The sequence below is a fragment of the Ranitomeya imitator genome, chromosome 10 (genome assembly GCF_032444005.1).
Source record: "Ranitomeya imitator isolate aRanImi1 chromosome 10, aRanImi1.pri, whole genome shotgun sequence".
Taxonomy (NCBI): domain Eukaryota; kingdom Metazoa; phylum Chordata; class Amphibia; order Anura; family Dendrobatidae; genus Ranitomeya; species Ranitomeya imitator.
The window spans coordinates 39,755,795-39,773,555 of record NC_091291.1 but is presented as its reverse complement, the minus strand read 5'-3'; the positions used below and the strand labels follow the sequence as shown (position 1 = coordinate 39,773,555).

General features: G+C 43.7%; 1 protein-coding gene and 1 long non-coding RNA gene across 2 annotated transcripts in view; one reads left to right on the top strand and one right to left on the bottom strand.

Annotated features, from left to right (window-relative positions):
* Window positions 1-17,761, top strand: part of LOC138652047 (uncharacterized) — an 80,794-nt gene that overhangs the window by 17,948 nt on the left and 45,085 nt on the right. Inside the window, exon 2 of the long non-coding RNA XR_011315557.1 lies at window positions 1,371-1,533. This is a non-coding gene — a long non-coding RNA (uncharacterized lncRNA). The remainder of the gene's footprint in view (window positions 1-1,370; window positions 1,534-17,761) is intronic.
* Window positions 1-17,761, bottom strand: part of TMC4 (transmembrane channel like 4) — a 68,800-nt gene that overhangs the window by 9,524 nt on the left and 41,515 nt on the right. The window contains exons 6-15 of the mRNA XM_069742761.1: window positions 16,363-16,508; window positions 14,317-14,464; window positions 11,057-11,230; window positions 9,932-10,089; window positions 8,589-8,715; window positions 7,118-7,215; window positions 5,336-5,519; window positions 5,114-5,244; window positions 1,363-1,518; window positions 1,193-1,271 (exon numbers count right to left, since the gene is read on the bottom strand). Coding sequence (XP_069598862.1) covers window positions 1,193-1,271; window positions 1,363-1,518; window positions 5,114-5,244; window positions 5,336-5,519; window positions 7,118-7,215; window positions 8,589-8,715; window positions 9,932-10,089; window positions 11,057-11,230; window positions 14,317-14,464; window positions 16,363-16,508 — 1,401 coding nt within the window. The remainder of the gene's footprint in view (window positions 1-1,192; window positions 1,272-1,362; window positions 1,519-5,113; window positions 5,245-5,335; window positions 5,520-7,117; window positions 7,216-8,588; window positions 8,716-9,931; window positions 10,090-11,056; window positions 11,231-14,316; window positions 14,465-16,362; window positions 16,509-17,761) is intronic.

Genomic DNA, 17,761 nt, shown 5'->3' with positions numbered 1-17,761 from the left:
TGGAAGGGTTATGGTCAGGAAGATAATTCCTGGGTCTTTGCCTCTGATGTCCATGCTGCCTATCTTGTTCGTGCCTTTCATATGGCTCATCCTGGTCGGCCTGGGGGCTCTGGTGAGGGTTCGGTGACCCCTCCTCAAGGGGGGGGGTACTGTTGTGAATTCTGTGGCAGAGCTCCCTCCTGTGGTCACAAGTGGTACTGCGGCTTCTGAGTTTCCTTCCTCAGGTGATATGGTGAAGTCGTTAGGTGCTGCTCTATTTAACTCCACCTAGTGCTTTGCTCCTGGCCTCCAGTCAATGTTCTAGTATTGGTCTTGCTTCCTCCTGGATCTTTCCTGTGGCCTGTCTGCTCAGCATAAGCTAAGTTCTGCTTGTGTTACTTTTGTTGCTATATTTTCTGTCCAGCTTGCTTTTTGGGTTTTGCTCGCTTTCTGGAAGCTCTGAGACGCAGAGGGAGCACCTCCGTACCGTTAGTCGGTGCGGAGAGTCTTTTTGCCCCTCTGCGTGGTTGTTTGTAGGTTTTTGTGTTGACCGCAAAGCTATCTTTCCTATCCTCGGTCTATTCAGTAAGTCGGGCCTCACTTTGCTAAATCTATTTCATCTCTGTGTTTGTATTTTCATCTTAACTCACAGTCATTATATGTGGGGGGCTGCCTTTTCCTTTGGGGAATTTCTCTGAGGCAAGGTAGGCTTATTTTTCTATCTTCAGGACTAGCTAGTTTCTCAGGCTGTGCCGAGTTGCATAGGGAGCGTTAGGCGCAATCCACGGCTACCTCTAGTGTGGTTTGATAGGTTTAGGGATTGCGGTCAGCAGAGTTCCCACGTCTCAGAGCTCGTCCTATTTCTTTTGGTTATTGTCAGGTCACTTTGTGTGCTCTGAACTTCAAGGTCCTTTGTGGTTCTGAATTACCTAATCATAACATTTTATGCAGCAGTCTCAGTGTATCCTATACAGCAGTCTCAGTGTATCTTATACAGAAGTCTGTCTATCCTATGTGTCTACTATGTTATGTATAAAGCAGTCTCAGTGTATTCTATATGATGCAAATATACGAGTCCCAGTGTCTTGTATGTGATGTATATACAGCTGTCTCGGTGTATTCTATATAATGTAGATACAGTAGTCTCAGTGTATCCTTTGTGATGTATATACAGCAGTCTCTATATACGTATATGTTTTATCTGTCATCTCACCATTTGCAGTTGTTCTTTGAGCCTGTTCACTAATTTCCCATATGAGCTTCCGAGTGCCATGAGGTAGAACAAGACAATGCTGTAGGGCAGAAAAGATGGATTCTGTTAGGTAGATGTTACCCCAGAAACATCTGATATCGTCTTGAATGTCTAATATTTTTTTATCTCACCACGAAAGGAAGAACAATGGTATCACAAACGCCTGCGAGCCAATAAACTGGAAGAACTCCTTCGCCACTTCCGGCAGTGTTTGCACTGATGCCGAGATTGTGTCCCAGATGTGCACCTGGTTTCTAAAGGGACCACAGACTTTTGATGGAGTCATACTAGAAAAAGAAAAGGTAACAACGTCGGCATTTTACATAATGGTTGAAGGTTAATATGAATATCGCTTGCCAACAAAATACTTGGTGAGTAGTGGCCGACCTGGAAGGATTTCCCTGATTACATAGTAACATAGTAACATAGTTAGTAAGGCCGAAAAAAGACATTTGTCCATCCAGTTCAGCCTATATTCCATCATAATAAATACCCAGATCTACGTCCTTCTACAGAACCTAATAATTGTATGATACAATATTGTTCTGCTCCAGGAAGACATCCAGGCCTCTCTTGAACCCCTCGACTGAGTTCGCCATCACCACCTCCTCAGGCAAGCAATTCCAGATTCTCACTGCCCTAACAGTAAAGAATCCTCTTCTATGTTGGTGGAAAAACCTTCTCTCCTCCAGACGCAAAGAATGCCCCCTTGTGCCCGTCACCTTCCTTGGTATAAACAGATCCTCAGCGAGATATTTGTATTGTCCCCTTATATACTTATACATGGTTATTAGATCGCCCCTCAGTCGTCTTTTTTCTAGACTAAATAATCCTAATTTCGCTAATCTATCTGGGTATTGTAGTTCTCCCATCCCCTTTATTAATTTTGTTGCCCTCCTTTGTACTCTCTCTAGTTCCATTATATCCTTCCTGAGCACCGGTGCCCAAAACTGGACACAGTACTCCATGTGCGGTCTAACTAGGGATTTGTACAGAGGCAGTATAATGCTCTCATCATGTGTATCCAGACCTCTTTTAATGCACCCCATGATCCTGTTTGCCTTGGCAGCTGCTGCCTGGCACTGGCTGCTCCAGGTAAGTTTATCATTAACTAGGATCCCCAAGTCCTTCTCCCTGTCAGATTTACCCATTGGTTTCCCATTCAGTGTGTAATGGTGACATTGATTCCTTCTTCCCATGTGTATAACCTTACATTTATCATTGTTAAACCTCATCTGCCACCTTATTTAGATATAAATACAATAAATCTTTTATTATAATATTTACATTTTACTGTTATGGTTAATAACTCACAAGACTGATCTAGAGATTGTCAAGAATTAGAAGAAAGAGTCTTCTTTTATTTCTAGAAATAGCGCCGCTCTTGTCTATTGTCATGCCTCCCAACCATCCTGGATCCAGTGGGACAGCCCCTGGTTTGTGGCGCCGTCCTAAGAAGTAGGTGGCATGTCTCACATTTATATACAGCTGAATATGACGGTGCAGCAGAGAGTCGTCAGCTCGCATCTTCATGATCAACATGTGCAGTCTAAGCTCGGTGCAAGGGATGCAATGATGTCACTGCGGCGACACAGAACAGGTCGGAGATCTGTGTCTCTCATCGTGCAAATAGAGCTGGTTAAGGTGTTTTTTTTTTTTTTAATTTTCCAGTAAAGTGGATGGCCACCATGCTGGAGGAGGAATGGCCAATGGTGGCATTATACTGTGTGGGCATCATAATATGAGGATGGGAGGGGAAACTGTGGGCGTTGTACTCTGTGGGTGACACTGGGGCATTATACTGTGTGGGCGCACTGTGGAGGTGTCATTGTGTGGGGGCACTGTGGAGGTGTCATTGTGTGGGGGCACTGTGGAGGTGTCATATTGTGTGGGGGCACTGTGGAGGTATCACTGTGTGGGGGCACTGTGGAGGTGTCATTGTGTGGGGGCACTGTGGAGGTATCATATTGTGTGGGGGCACTGTGGAGGTGTCATACTATGTGGGGGCACTGTGGAGGTGTCATACTGTGTGGGAGGCACTGTGGAGGTGTCATACTGTGTGGGGGCACTGTGGAGGTATACTGTGTGGGGGCACTGTGGAGGTGTCATACTGTGTGGGGGCACTGTGGAGGTGTCATACTGTGTGGGAGGCACTGTGGAGGTATCATACTGTGTGGGGGCACTGTGGAGGTGTCATACTGTGTGGGAGGCACTGTGGAGGTGTCATATTGTGTGGGGGCACTGTGGAGGTATCATACTGTGTGCGGGCACTGTGCAGGTATCATACTGGGTGGGGGCACTGTGGAGGTGTCATTGTGTGGGGGCACTGTGGAGGTATCATACTGTGTGGGGGCACTGTGGAGGTATCATACTGGGTGGGAGGCACTGTGGAGGTGTCATACTGTGTGGGGGCACTGTGGAGGTATAATGTGTGGGGGCACTGTGCAGGTATCATACTGGGTTGGGGCACTGTGGAGGTGTCATATTGTGTGGGGGCACTGTGGAGGTATCATACTGTGTGGGGGCACTGTGGAGGTATCATACTGGGTTGGGGCACTGTGGAGGTATCATACTGGGTGGGGGCACTGTGGAGGTATCATACTGTGTGGGAGACACTGTGGAGGTGTCATACTGTGTGGAGGCACTGTGGAGGTGTCATACTGGGTGGGAGGCACTGTGGAGGTGTCATACTGTGTGGGGGCACTGTGGAGGTGTCATATTGTGTGGGGGCACTGTGGAGGTATCATACTGTGTGGGGGCACTGTGGAGGTATCATATTGTGTGGGGGCACCGTGGAGGTGTCATACTGTGTGGGGGCACTGTGGAGGTGTCATACTGGGTGGGAGGCACTGTGGAGGTGTCATATTGTGTGGGGGCACTGTGGAGGTATCATACTGTGTGGGGGCACTGTGGAGGTATCATTCTGGGTTGGGGCACTGTGGAGGTATCATACTGGGTGAGGGCACTGTGGAGGTATCATACTGTGTGGGGGCACTGTGGAGGTGTCATACTGTGTGGGGGCACTGTGGAGGTGTCATACTGGGTGGGGGGCACTGTGGAGGTGTCATACTGTGTGGGGGCACTGGAGGTGTCATACTGTGTGGGGGCACTGTGGAGGTATCATACTGTGTGGGGGCACTGGAGGTGTCATACTGTGTGGGGGCACTGTGGAGGTGTCATACTGTGTGGGGGCACTGTGGAGGTATCATACTGTGTGGGGGCACTGTGGAGGTATCGTACTGTGTGGGGGCACTGTGGAGGTATCGTACTGTGTGGGAGGCACTGTGGAGGTGTCATACTTGCTGGGGGCACTGATGGAGATCTCATAATTTAAAAAAAATTGCTATACTGGACCCCTCCTGACTTTCAATGCCAGTAGGTATACATTGTGGATGATACTGCAGTTCAGCTATTTTCAAGTGAATGGGGAACTGTGTCAGACACAACATGTGGACAAGAGCGGTGCTGTCTCTGGGAGAAAACAAACGTTTGACAAAAGTTATTAAACATCCCCTTTAGGCCACATTTTTTACCGCTTTACCATCTCTCCCTTTAAACCTATATGGTCATTTTGTCACTCCAATATTTGCCCTCCTAATTATCCTCCGGTCACTTTACCTCTCTCCTGTTCTTATTTGGGAAACTAAATAAACAACGACAGAAAAATATTTTGACCACAAACCATTAAAGATGACATTTTTCCCTTTGGTAACATCTAGGGAGTGAATTTTGTGTGATGGTTTAAATCTTTACAATACAACTGTGATCACGGTGTCAGAGTACAGAACTATAAACGTTATCATAGGGACACGGAAAAAGCGAAATTTCAGGATCGGGTCCTGTAACTTCAAAGAAGTACGTGTTTATTTTTCTTATACTTACCCAAACATGCTATATAAGACTGGCACCCAGGAAATGGCGAGACCAAGAAGCAGCAGCAGCAGGAAAAAGAAGTTTGCACTGGACGCTCGAAATGTGCGATCGGCCGGTTTGCAGTTGCTGAATAGCGTTAACTGTAAAGACATACGGTATATTGTGGGTATCACTAGTGGTTCCTGGCCTCCTTTTTATTGCCTCCTTCCACTAATAGAATATTTCTCTTACCTTTTTCATATAGAATATGATGAAATATTTTATTGTGTTGAGCAGAGGAAGGAAAGGGCAGAAGAAGGTCCCGATCCAGCAAACTGTCTGCCCATAGATAATGTCCAGCACAAACTGTGGGACCACAAATTCCTGCTGGCCCCATAACTGGACAGGCTTACACGAGCAGCAGTCAACAATCATCCTGAAACAACAGCAGGTGAGAAGACAATGTATTTTGGTCAACATTTTTCCTGCCAAGATTCCGCGTTTTTGCTGCAGAAGAATCTACTGCAAATATTCAACATGAGCACGTAGCCTTATGGAGTCCTAACTGCTCTCAAAATATGATTTCAGTCAACCATTGATGGTTCTTTTACTTTTCCGAGAACCAAACATTTAGTTCCTATTCTTTAAGACAATCTAGCCGACTTTCAGAAAAGTGACTTCAGAATAACAGCACGAACCGTAGTCCTAAAAATGGTCTCCCAACAACCAAACACTATTTTTCAGTCCATTCTCATTTTTTGTCCCCACAAATTGTCCAGAAGCAGATGTCCCATTGCAGAGAAATTTGCAAACCCTTCCAGATGTCTGGGTGGTCTCTTTTTCCAGAAGCTTTATACATTTTCCAGGAGAGTTGGCAAATAAAGTATTTTTTAGGATAGACCATCGATATTTGACAGCTGAGGTAGTGAATGGGATTGTGTTGCAGAACCAGGCACAGCCCCCCTTAAGGACAAACCGCTGCACCATCGCTAAGAATCCAGATAGGTATGGTGCTGCGTCAATCCTTTAGCTTTGGACGAATCACTGCTTAATGAGATAGAATCTCAAATCTAAAATATAGAAAAGTGTCGAGGTTCGGAGATGTCCAACATGTGCCACCATGTATTGTCCAGCGGAAATAAATTCCAAGCAACTCAAGTTTGCAATGTATTTCCCCTGGACAATAAAATGGTGGTGGCACTTTCTTCTAGCTTGATGTTGTAGAGCCACGAAATTCTGGAACTTTGCTGAACCCCTTGTATTCCACGGTCAGAGAGATTCCAGAGAAAACCTTTTCAATCTAGATATTCTTGATCAAATCAAGTCAGACTTGTCACTCGAAGCAAGGATCATCAAGCTACGAGTTGTCTACTTTGGACACATCATACGAAGAGAGCAATCACTGGAGAAGGACATCATGGTGGGAAGAATAGAAAGAACAAGGCGAAGAGGAAAACCATCAACCTGATGGTTTTACACTATCAAGATGGAGAAGACCCTGGTGGACCTATCTAGGCTTGCACAAGATTGATCTTCCTACAGAGCATTCACCCATTAAATCGTCATGACTTGAAATAGAGCTGAAGGCCTTTAAGATAAAATAAATCGTTGGATCTCCAATGGTCGTACTACGATGGGTGCAGTTAGCTAAGATATTGAAGGCAGTTTAGATCCTCTAATTTGGATAAATACTCAGCAATCACCTATACTTTTCTTACAAATGTTGCATTGCTAGCTCTACTGAAATATTATTGTATGAATTAGGGAAAGAAAAGGACAATGGCCCATGATGCCACCGCTATGGTAGACCTGTTAGGTAAAGACCTCACCAAACAACTCCGTTGATTCACTCCCAAGTAGAGTGATAAAACATTGCATTTTCTGGATTTCTGGATAATATAATAATGATGCTTTGTGGAAAACCTGAAAAATCTGGAACACTAGTATAATGGATTTCGGGAAAATAATTTAAAAAGGGCAGGAACCGGGCAGACCATCACGTATAATAAATAATTATGTTTTGGTTATTCTTACCTCCGAGGGAAATCCACCAGTAGTATCATCACCAAAACAGTGAGGAAATCGAAGATCAGTAGTTTATACATCTCCTGACCGACCCGGGTCTCCCAGCACTGAAAATGCAGGAGAAGAAAGAATTACATAGCTTTTAAAGTGTCGATTCCCTTTGCAATGTGATGTGACTTTGCAGGTACTGCCAAACATTCACATGTGCAAAAGTACTAAATGGATTTCCTTCTGCATTCCCTATATGGCTACGTAAGTTTACACAGTGGTTTTAGTTACAGATCTGTTACAAAATCCTCTTTAAAAAAAAAATTTGCTCTGAAAACTCTTCCTTAGGCTATGTGCACACAGAGCTTTTAGAAGAGTTTTTGGAGCAGTGGAAACTCTACAAATCCTCCTTGAAATCTTAAAGGTATGTGCACAAGTTTAGGATTGCTGTAGAAAAATTTGCTTCAAATCCTGATGTATTGGCAGGAAAACTCTTCGTAAAATACTGGCGCAGTGTTTTTTGCAGCATGCAAAATTGTTTTGTTGCACATTTTTCCCCCACTAGTATGAATGAAATCTGCAGCAAAAATGCTGAGGCTATGTGCACACGTATTCTGGTCCACTGCAGATTTTTCCGCAGCGGATTTGATAAATCCGTAGTGCAAAACCGCTGCGGATTTACCGCGGTTTTTCTGCGGATTTCACTGCGGTTTTACAACTGCGATTTTCTATTGGAGCAGCTGTAAAACCGCTGCGGAATCCGCAGAAAGTAGTGACATGCTGCGGAATGTAAACCGCTGCGTTTCCGTGCGTTTTTTCCGCAGCATGTGCACAGCGTTTTTTGTTTCCCATAGGTTTACATTGAACTGTAAACTCATGGGAAACTGCTGCGGATCCGCAGCGTTTTCCGCATCGTGTGCACATAGCCTGAAAGAAGTGACATGCTGCAGATTTAAATCTGCACCAAATCTGCAAGGAAAAAAATTACCAAGGTGAACGAGACTTCAGGAATCGAAATTCACTTGGCTGGTAATAGCAAATTCTACAGGTTTTGTGACAAAACTGCTCAGAAAAAAAGTGACAAAAATGCAACGTGTGCGCGTACACTGAAACTCCTCAAAAACTTTGTGTTTCATCGCAAATTTCTGTTTTGAAAACTCAGTGTGCTCATAGCCTTATTATTTATATGAGAAATCCACTTTTCTTTTCACATGAGGACTTTTCTGGGATTTTTTTTTGCCTGATTAGATTTTTTTTTTAATTCCTGGTGGAAACAGCAAGTACAGATCCTGAACACTATTCAATCAAAAGGCTGCAAAAAAAAAAATTCAGGGGAAAACTCTTGTAAAACTCTTCAAATCCATTCTACGAAGAAGAAAAACTGCTTCAAAAGCTCCTAAAAAAAAAAACAACAACAACTCCAAACTATTTCCTTAAGTGGTTGTCACTTGAAAAACCATTGCTTACAATTTGATTTGTCCTTATAACTTACTTTGTTGTCCACATAGTTGTATCCGCACCGGTCACAAGGGGTTTTATTTTCTGTGTCTCCACAAGTGATGTTGTTCCACAGCGAGTATAGTAACATCCCCAGACTGGCGAGCCGCAGAAATACACACCTGGAAAGAAGGAAGGTCAACGAGAATTCTGGTGCCAGCTGACGACCCTGCGTGTTGCACTTTATAAGGGTGTGTTCACACTGAGGGTTTTTTTTGCTGAATTTTGAGCGGAAACCTCTTCAAAATCTTGGGGGTTTCTGCTAAGTTTCCATTTCAGGGTTCCCAGTTAGAGCAATGGGTTGTATGGGCAAACAGTATAGGACCCCAATGTGATGGATGCTCTTTGTAATTGCTCCCCACTCTCAAATATCAACATTTATATCAATAATAAATATTTATTACCAATTAAAGGAAATCCAGCACCAGGTTTTTGGCCCCTAATCTCAGAGCAGGATGGTGTAGAGACAGACCTCCGAATTCCAACGATATATCACTTACTGGGCTATACTTGCTGTAGTTTTGATAAAAATCACAATTTTATCTGCAGGAAATGATCACTAAAGGACTAGTAAACCTGCTGCCATGTAGTCCAACTCCGCCCCCACCACTGATTGGCTGCTTTCTGTGTACACAGGCAGAAGGCTACCAATCAGTGGTGTGGGCGGGGTTATACAGAGCTCAGCATTCAGAGAACTGCTAGATCTGCAGCAGAGAAAATTGTGATTTTATCAGAAGTACAGCAAGCAGCCCAGTAGATGATACATTGCTGAAATTAAGACCCCTTCCCCTACATCATGCTGCAAGCAAAAACCTTGTGACAGATTCGCCTTTAATAATATTACTATTAATTACAAGTAATATTAAAAGTAATATGAAACTGTCTTTTGTGACCTGAACAAACCCTTTAATTGCCTCCTCTCCTCTGATTCTATACAGTCTTATATTAGAAATAAAACTGAGAAATATATTAAAAAAAATTTCCAAGATGATGAAATCGCTTATGTTTCTCCACACTGTCCTGTGTCTGGCTCGGCTCTGGTAAGACAATCGGCTGCAGCAGGAGCCTCCCCCCTTCAGAAATGAATGGGGTTGCACAGTGATGGGCTGCAGCACTGTCTACGTGACATCATCACAAACACCGCGGCAGTGAAGAGAGGCAGCGCTGGACTCAGGAAGGGCAAGGAAAGCTCATCTTGGGGTTTTTTTTAGTACATGACTATGGGTTAAAAGGAAGCTGAAATGGGAACCACTTTATGACTTATCCACACAATATGATGATTGTTAAAGATTTTCCTCCACTGATCACAGCAAAGGATGACATCTGTCCTGTACAGACCTGAATAGCGTCAGTCTGATCTCCACACTGAGGATGTACTTCTCCCACTTAATGCTGATATTGAAAAACAATGGCAGAAGGAAGTTGGCGGCGGTGATGACCATCGAAGGCAGATAGCCAGCCAGCAGCTCCAGGACGAAGTTACCCTTCACTGCGTTCTATAAAATATACAAGGCCCGCATTAGTCCACCATTCCTACAAATTCCTTCCAAAGAGGTTCTATCAAAACACCTTAAGGCTGCGTTCCCACAATGAGTTATTGGGGAGTTTTTTTATGCAGCATAATTAAGAAAAAATGCAATATTTTACTTATTGGGTGCAGAAAGTCTACAATATCAACCACTCACCTAAAACTCGAGAGTTTTTTTTTGGCAAGGATTTTAGAGACTTTATTTATGCCTGAAACTTTTCTCAAAAAAATTGTTTCTTTTAGAAGAATAACTAGTCGACAAAAAAAAAAAAAAATAGCAGAGAAAAATAAAAAGCATTTTGGGGAAAATTCATTAACAGTGTGCACCATTTTGAAGAATTTAGTGCAAAAAATAAATAAAGACAACAAACATTTCAAGAGAAAAAAAAAAGAAAAGTTACTTAAAAAAATGCAAATTATGAATTTGGGCGTAAGATCCCTTTAGGAACTGAGATTTATATATTTATCTCTCCGTTTTAAAGGGCATTTTTCTTCCTGAAAAATTCCAAGTCAAAATCTTCATGTGAGCATATACTTTAGAGTGAATCTCCAGCCGAGAAAATTTGGGGCAGTGATGTCAATGGGTCACAAAGGAAAACGACAATTTGTATAAATACTAGAGTGACCGTGGGGTAACTACCATTGTAGCATGCATAGACATCCCCTAGAGACCAGCAGCAGGGGTGGCGGGGACACCTCCTCTGAAAAGGGAGCCTATGCGGTGACGGTCACCATATCATATGCACCAAAGATTTACCATACAATGGCTTATCTCATCCCACGGGGATTACAAATTTGTTTACTTTTTTGTTTTTTGTAGTGGTCAACAATATAGGATTTTCAGTGGCCTGAGTCCTCAAATGACACACTGGTTCCTCTGTACGGGATACAGTGGTCACCAGTAAGCGGAGTGAGTATTACATGTCAGTTCTCACCAATTCAAGAAGTTTTTGAGATTCTTGCGTAGAGCGGTAGATGCAATAGAAAGCACCACATATGAGGGCAACCTTGATGAAATTGATGAAAATTCGGAGAGAGTAAATCCCGATTCTTTGTTTCATGGTGCGCTGGGCATGGAGACGTTTCATTTCCGCTTCCTCAAGATCAACCTGGATCAACCATAACCATAGTCAATGAAGAAAGAAGCACCATATGGCTGTGTATCAGAAATTAAAAACACAATGGTATAAGTTATGATATAGGAGCCTTGTTTTCATTACACCCCAGAACATACATTATAAATACTTTCTAACATCTGGCTCTTAAAGGAACTTCCATGATCCAACCCCCGAGGTTCTTTGGGTAACATCCGCTGTAGGGGTCATGAAGAAATACATGATCGATAATTCACTGACAAGCCGTTCTGGCAAAAGTCTGGCTCGTAGAGGATGTTCCTAAGCTGAAGACCCCTTATGACTTCTACATGCCCTCATAATAAAAATAGAAGTGGACTGTCTTATTGAGGCTTTCAAAAATTTCATACAACCTGAGTTGTCTGACAAATGTGAATAACTGAGCGTAGGTGAACTTTAGTCACTAAACGTCATCTGTCATATTTTCAGCACTGGTGCTATGTAGTTAAAATCATAAGATGCACATTGACTCCCTTATTTGGCACTCGGTGATGCCATTGCAGGGTGCCAATGGTTTCCCTAGAAGATGGGGGCCTATTAAAGTAATCTTTGTACTCCTGTTAGGACAGATTTATTATGCTATACTATACCAGTGGTCAATTCCACTATTGGAACTGTCAGGAAATATGACCTATTTTTTTCATTATTGTGCTAGCCACGCACACATAGCTCTGATACATCATCTTGGTTTTTAAAGGACATGCCAGCTCAGCACACACACGCTTCTCTTCCCCCATTAAGTTTCTGTAGAGTACGCTCACAAAGCCCATTTGCAGGCACATGGCTGTGAGCCCCTCCCTTTCCCCTGCTACACAACTGTAACGTGACTGTAGTTTTACGACCCCCCCCCAAACTGGTTGAAAGCAGTCCCAAGCACATGGGATGTTCTTTGTCTGAGACTGGGTTATTAAAGATGAAATATAATGGCCCCCATTATTGGTATAGGTGTGAATCTCACATTTTCGGCATATCCATCGATAAAACCACCACCCGTGAGTTTTCTAAGCTCCAGAACCAGCAGAATCCAAGAAATGGATTTCTACTTAACCGGGTCATACAGCCACTTCATGTTTAGGCTTAATAGAAAACTAATTCCAGAACAAGAGTAATGATGGACCAGACGTCGCTCTGCGAGTTTTCCAGCCAGAGATATGGGATTAATAAAGTTTTGGTATCTTCTGGACAAGGGGAGTACCTTACATAGCACCGCACACTCAGTGAGGTCATGAACAGAGGGTATAAGATTATGAAGTGCAATTAGGAGGATGTCTTTTGCCAAGGGATTCAAGTTGAACAAAAAAAAGAAAAAGACTAGACTAATGATGGTATGCACATCCACAATATGGTAAGAAAAATGAAAAAACCTTTATTGCACCTCAAACAAGACAATAATAAAACCATTTAACCACACAAACATGACCAATAGACCAACACCCCTCCAGGCTGAATAAACCATAGAATAGAACAGTATACAAATAGGATAGTAAAATGGCTATGGGTACAAGCACATGTCAATGCTAGGTTATAACCCATAAAACTTAGTGAATTGAACACATATGTGTTGAAAAACACGTGCTAATGACATCCCATGTCGCATCAAGACTATAGTATAGTCACGGCAAGATGCATTAAATTGGTATAAGAACCAATGATTATTATCAATAGTATGCCAATGAAATTATATCTGGCCTGATATGGGAGACATACAATGATATGTAATGAGTCCCAACACTCAGGTATGTTTCCCTTGTCACTATGGGAATCAGTTCCCACAAATTTAGGATTCCATACAGACAAAAGGACTCAAGGGAGAAATGCCAAGATGACAATTATATAGCAAACCTGGGAAATAAGGCCTAAGCATACAACCTGACAAGTAGTCACTTGGCGTGAAGCATAGAGGTATGAAGAGGCTATAATAGCCTATGAGCTGTCGATAGTTGTAGCCATAATGCCAGTTCCTAGAAAGATAGTCACTTAGAGCCAGGTGGGCTTTAAGATCCAAGGATAGAGGAGGGGTGAGGTGAAGGCCCCACGCGTATCGATACCGCCGCAGCTTCGTCAGGAGCTGGTGGCAGCAAAGTGTTCTGGGCTCTTTGGGAGACTCTGGCAGTGACAGACAGAGATTTATAATCTGGGAATAGTTATATAGCACTCGCTGCAGAGTGCCCGATAGCCAGTACACAGCAAGGCGGCCCTTCTGGCAACTACTTCTCCCAGGTGTAGTTCCATGACTGACCTGAGGGTAAGGGGGGAGCCAGAGAGCTGCAAGTTCCATACCGGAACTGAAAAATGGGATATAATAAATCCCCTGACGAACTGGGGGCAGCCGAACACCACCAGTTCATGACAGGGACAAAAATATGAAAAAGAATCAAAGAAATATTAAAAGAAATAAAACTTACTCTCAGCAGTTGAAGCCCCACATTTGTACTTATTTAGGCTGGGCTCATATGAGAATATTTCACAGACCATATACGGACCACAATGCCCAGACTGACTGCAGGTCTTCTGACCCGAACATACAGATCTTATATGTGCCTATAAATTCAGGTCCGGAGTCAGTCCGGGCATTGAGGCCTGTATTCAGACCATGACATACATTCGTGTGGACCCAGGCTTGCTGTAGATAGGGGATGAATGTAGCTGGGGCATAATCCATTCAATGGAACTAGAATAAGAATAGTATTAAATTCAGTTTATCTGAGGACATTGATAAAATTCTTTCCATTGGATGGATGCAACCAACGACATAAAATCTAGAGGAAGACCTCAGCTCTTTGTATTTTACTCCTTTAAACGAAATGTGTAATCAGGAAATTGCCACCTATTGTATTAATCAGGATTTCTTTGTGTTAATTGTATTTTTTTTTAAATTTTTGACAAAGAAGACTGCTGAAAACCCTTCCTGAAAAAGCAGGAAGTGGGAGTTTAAAATTGCCGCAGTGGCCAGTGTGAAAATGCAGGAATAAAATTTTAGTTTTTCTCTTAATAAAGAACATTTAAAAAAACAAAAAACTCCGCACAGATCAGCCACAGGGGCGGCAGTAGGATGCGCTGACCTTCAACTCGTAGCGAATACTTCTCTGCTTCAGCTTTATAATCTTCTCATCTTTAATGCAGAAATCCCAACCGGCCAGCACCTTATGTGTGTAATTAGTCATCGATGAATCTTCTGTTACCAAACTCTGCTTGAAACCTTGCACTGATCTGAAGAAAGAAGAGCATTAAACATAAGACTTAGTATTAGCATAAGGGCTCTTGCCCCAGGCATTGCCTCCTGTATGGACCCTTCTAGATGGCACTTGGGGTCCCGGTGGGTCCTTATTACCGGCCTGTGTGCAATCTGTGTCATCATATTGTGCTTTTGTGGGTTACACTGTATTCCCAGAAGAAATCCTGCCACAAAAAAAAAAAAACGATAGGCGAAACCAAACTCTGGAGCCTTTCATGATTTCGCCGATTTACGCAAAATCCGTGTGTTCATGTAGGGTATGAAATAATGGACATATAGAAGTTACAAAGGGTTAAGTAGAATATCTCTGGAACCAAAGAGAAAAGTTCTGTCACACATCCCGTAATCAGTGAATTCAGAATTACATTCAGTCCCATTGCCTCCACGGAATAATATCTGGCCCATCGCCCCCCGTGTATAACATCCAGCACCTGGCCCCCCCCCAATGTATCACATCCGGTCCCTCATCCCCCAGGTGTATAACAGCAGGCCCCTCAACGCCCCACTGTATAACATCTAGCCCCCAAAAGTGTATAACATCTGGCACCTGACCCCAATGAATCACATCCGGCCCCTCACCCCCCCAGATGTGTTTCATCCGGCCTCTGGCCCCTCTCAATGTATCACGTGCGGCTTCTCGCCTCCCAGTGTATAACATCCGACCCCTCACCACCTCCCTCTGGTGTATAACATCCAGCCCCTTGCCTCCCCAGTATATAACATCAGGCCCCTTGCCCCCAGGGGGGGGAATAACATCCAACCCTATGCTTCCCAGTGTATAACATCTGGCCCCTTGCTCCCCTGGCATATAATATCCAGGTGCTTGATCTCCCCACAGTGTATAACATTCGGCTTCTCGCCTACTCAGTGTTTAACATTTGGCCCCCTGCTGTATAACATCTTGCCCCTCGCCTCCCCACTGTGTACATCTAGCCCCCAAAAGTGTATAACATCTGGCACCTGACCCCAATGAATCACATCCGGTCCCTCACCCCCCAGGTGTGTATCATCCGGCCACTCACCCCCCTCAATGTATCACGTGCGGCTTCTCGCCTCCCAGTGTATAACATCCGACCCCTCGCCACCTCCCTCTGGTGTATAACATCCAGCCCCTTGCCTCCCCAGTATATAACATCCGGCCCCTCGCCCCCGGGGGGGGAATATCATCCAGCCCTATGCTTCCCAGTGTATAACATCTGGACCCTTGCTCCCCTGGCATATAATATCCATGTCCTTGATCTCCCCACAGTGTATAACATTCGGCTTCTCGCCTACTCAGTGTTTAACATTTGGCTCCCTGCTGTATAACATCCTGCCCCTCACCTCCCTAGTGTATAACATGTCACTTGCATCCCCCCAATGTATCACATCTGGACCCTCACACCCCCAGGTGTATAACATCTGGCTCCTTACCCCCCTAGTGTATAATATCCAGCTCCTCACCCCCACCCCTCTGGAGTTTAATAACATCCAGTCCCTTACCTCCCAGACCCTTGCCCCCAGGGGGAATAACATCCAGCCCTTTGCTCGCTGATGTATAACATCAAGCCCCTTGCTCCCCTGGCATATAACATCCAGCTGCTCACCGTCCCCCCCCCATGAATAACATTCTGCCCCTTGCCCTTGGTATATAACATCCAACCCCTCGCGCACCCTGGTGTGTAACCATCATTTGTCAATCGAGCGTTATAAAACGATTTGAGTCTTATTATATATATGTAATTAAATGGGTTCTCCAGGATTACAGGAACGAGGCTCGTTTTTTCCTCACAGGGCCTTGTATATGGGTTGTGTCTGCTATGGCAGCTTAGCCCCATACTCTTGAGCGGGTGGTAATTAAATGTGTTCTTGGTGCCGCCTCTTCTTTTCTTACCTGATCACAATCCAGAACAGACTGAGAAGAAAGTAAATCAGCGTTGTTACGAGATAAGCCAGAGGAATATTATAGGAAAAGGCCACCAGATTTACAGACGTGTTCTTGTAGTATCCATAAAACATGTACGTGAACTCCATAAAACCCTGGAGGAAAGAAAAATAAAGGAGAGTGACGAGTACGGAAACTCCAGAAAGACACAAATTACTAGATTTTTTTAAAATTTCCATCAATCTGCGTTATTTTGCTGTCAGGTGGCGGGATCCATAATACTCAGCAGGTGAAGAAAACTGCTTTTGGTGTGAGTGCGATCCGACAAAACATCAGATCGCAGTCAGACCAACGCTATCCTATTGGGGCCATGCACGTATCCAATTTTTTCCTTGGGCCCAGCCTGGGCGAGGAAGAAAAATCGCTGAGTCTGATCTGATATTCGGATTGCTCTCAGCCATGTAAGTCAATAAGTGCGTAGAAATAATCGTACTGCACCCAGATGTCATCTGAGTGCGGTACGATTTTCATGGACTGACAGAATGGAGATTTTTTTTGCCATATTCTCCATATCCAAGAAACTCTGATCACACTCTGATCAGCATAATTAACCCGATTCTCTCTGATAATAGAATCTACAGTCGTCTGACCCTAGCTTAACTCATTACCCAATCTATCGCTCACTCCATAGGGAGATCTTCCACCATCCATAAATAAGAATCCTTTATTAATTATCCAATGGCAGGCCTAAAACTAGACCCTGTCCTATCCTTATGGTAGGTGCACGCAATGTCATGTCCAGGCAGGTGAGCCCATAGAGTTTTTCAAGAAGAAAACTGGCATATTTTTCCAAAAACATTGTCTTTAGCACTTTTTGATTGTTTCCTGAATTTTTTATTCTAATGATTTTGGCCACCAGTGGTCTAGAGTATAGTTGAGCAAATACATTCAGATTCGGTCGCTGAATCTGAATTTGCCATATTCGCACCATATTGGTACCCTATTCGTGCCAAATTTATGTTTGATCGGTTTTGAACATATTTGGCCATTTCTACTCCCATTGACTCCAATGACGTTCTGCTGTGTTTGGCAAATATTACAAATACAAAATTCGCCGCTGATCCTAATCAGAACTGAATTTTGAAAAATTTGCTCAACTCTAGTCTTGAGAGTTTTGTTTTGCCTTTTGGGTTTTCCAGCTGTTTTTTTAACTACATCCAACAACGAAGAAACTACTAGGAGTTTTTCAAGCAAAAATGCTTGGAAAACGCTCAAAAAGACACAAAAAGAAAGTCTGTGGAAGGGGGCGTACTCCAAAAGGTTGCCGCATGTGCAGACCTCCGTTCATCTCACAGCGTCTCTGCCTCTTTGCTTCCACATGGCAGCTGTTGCCTGGAGGAATACGACT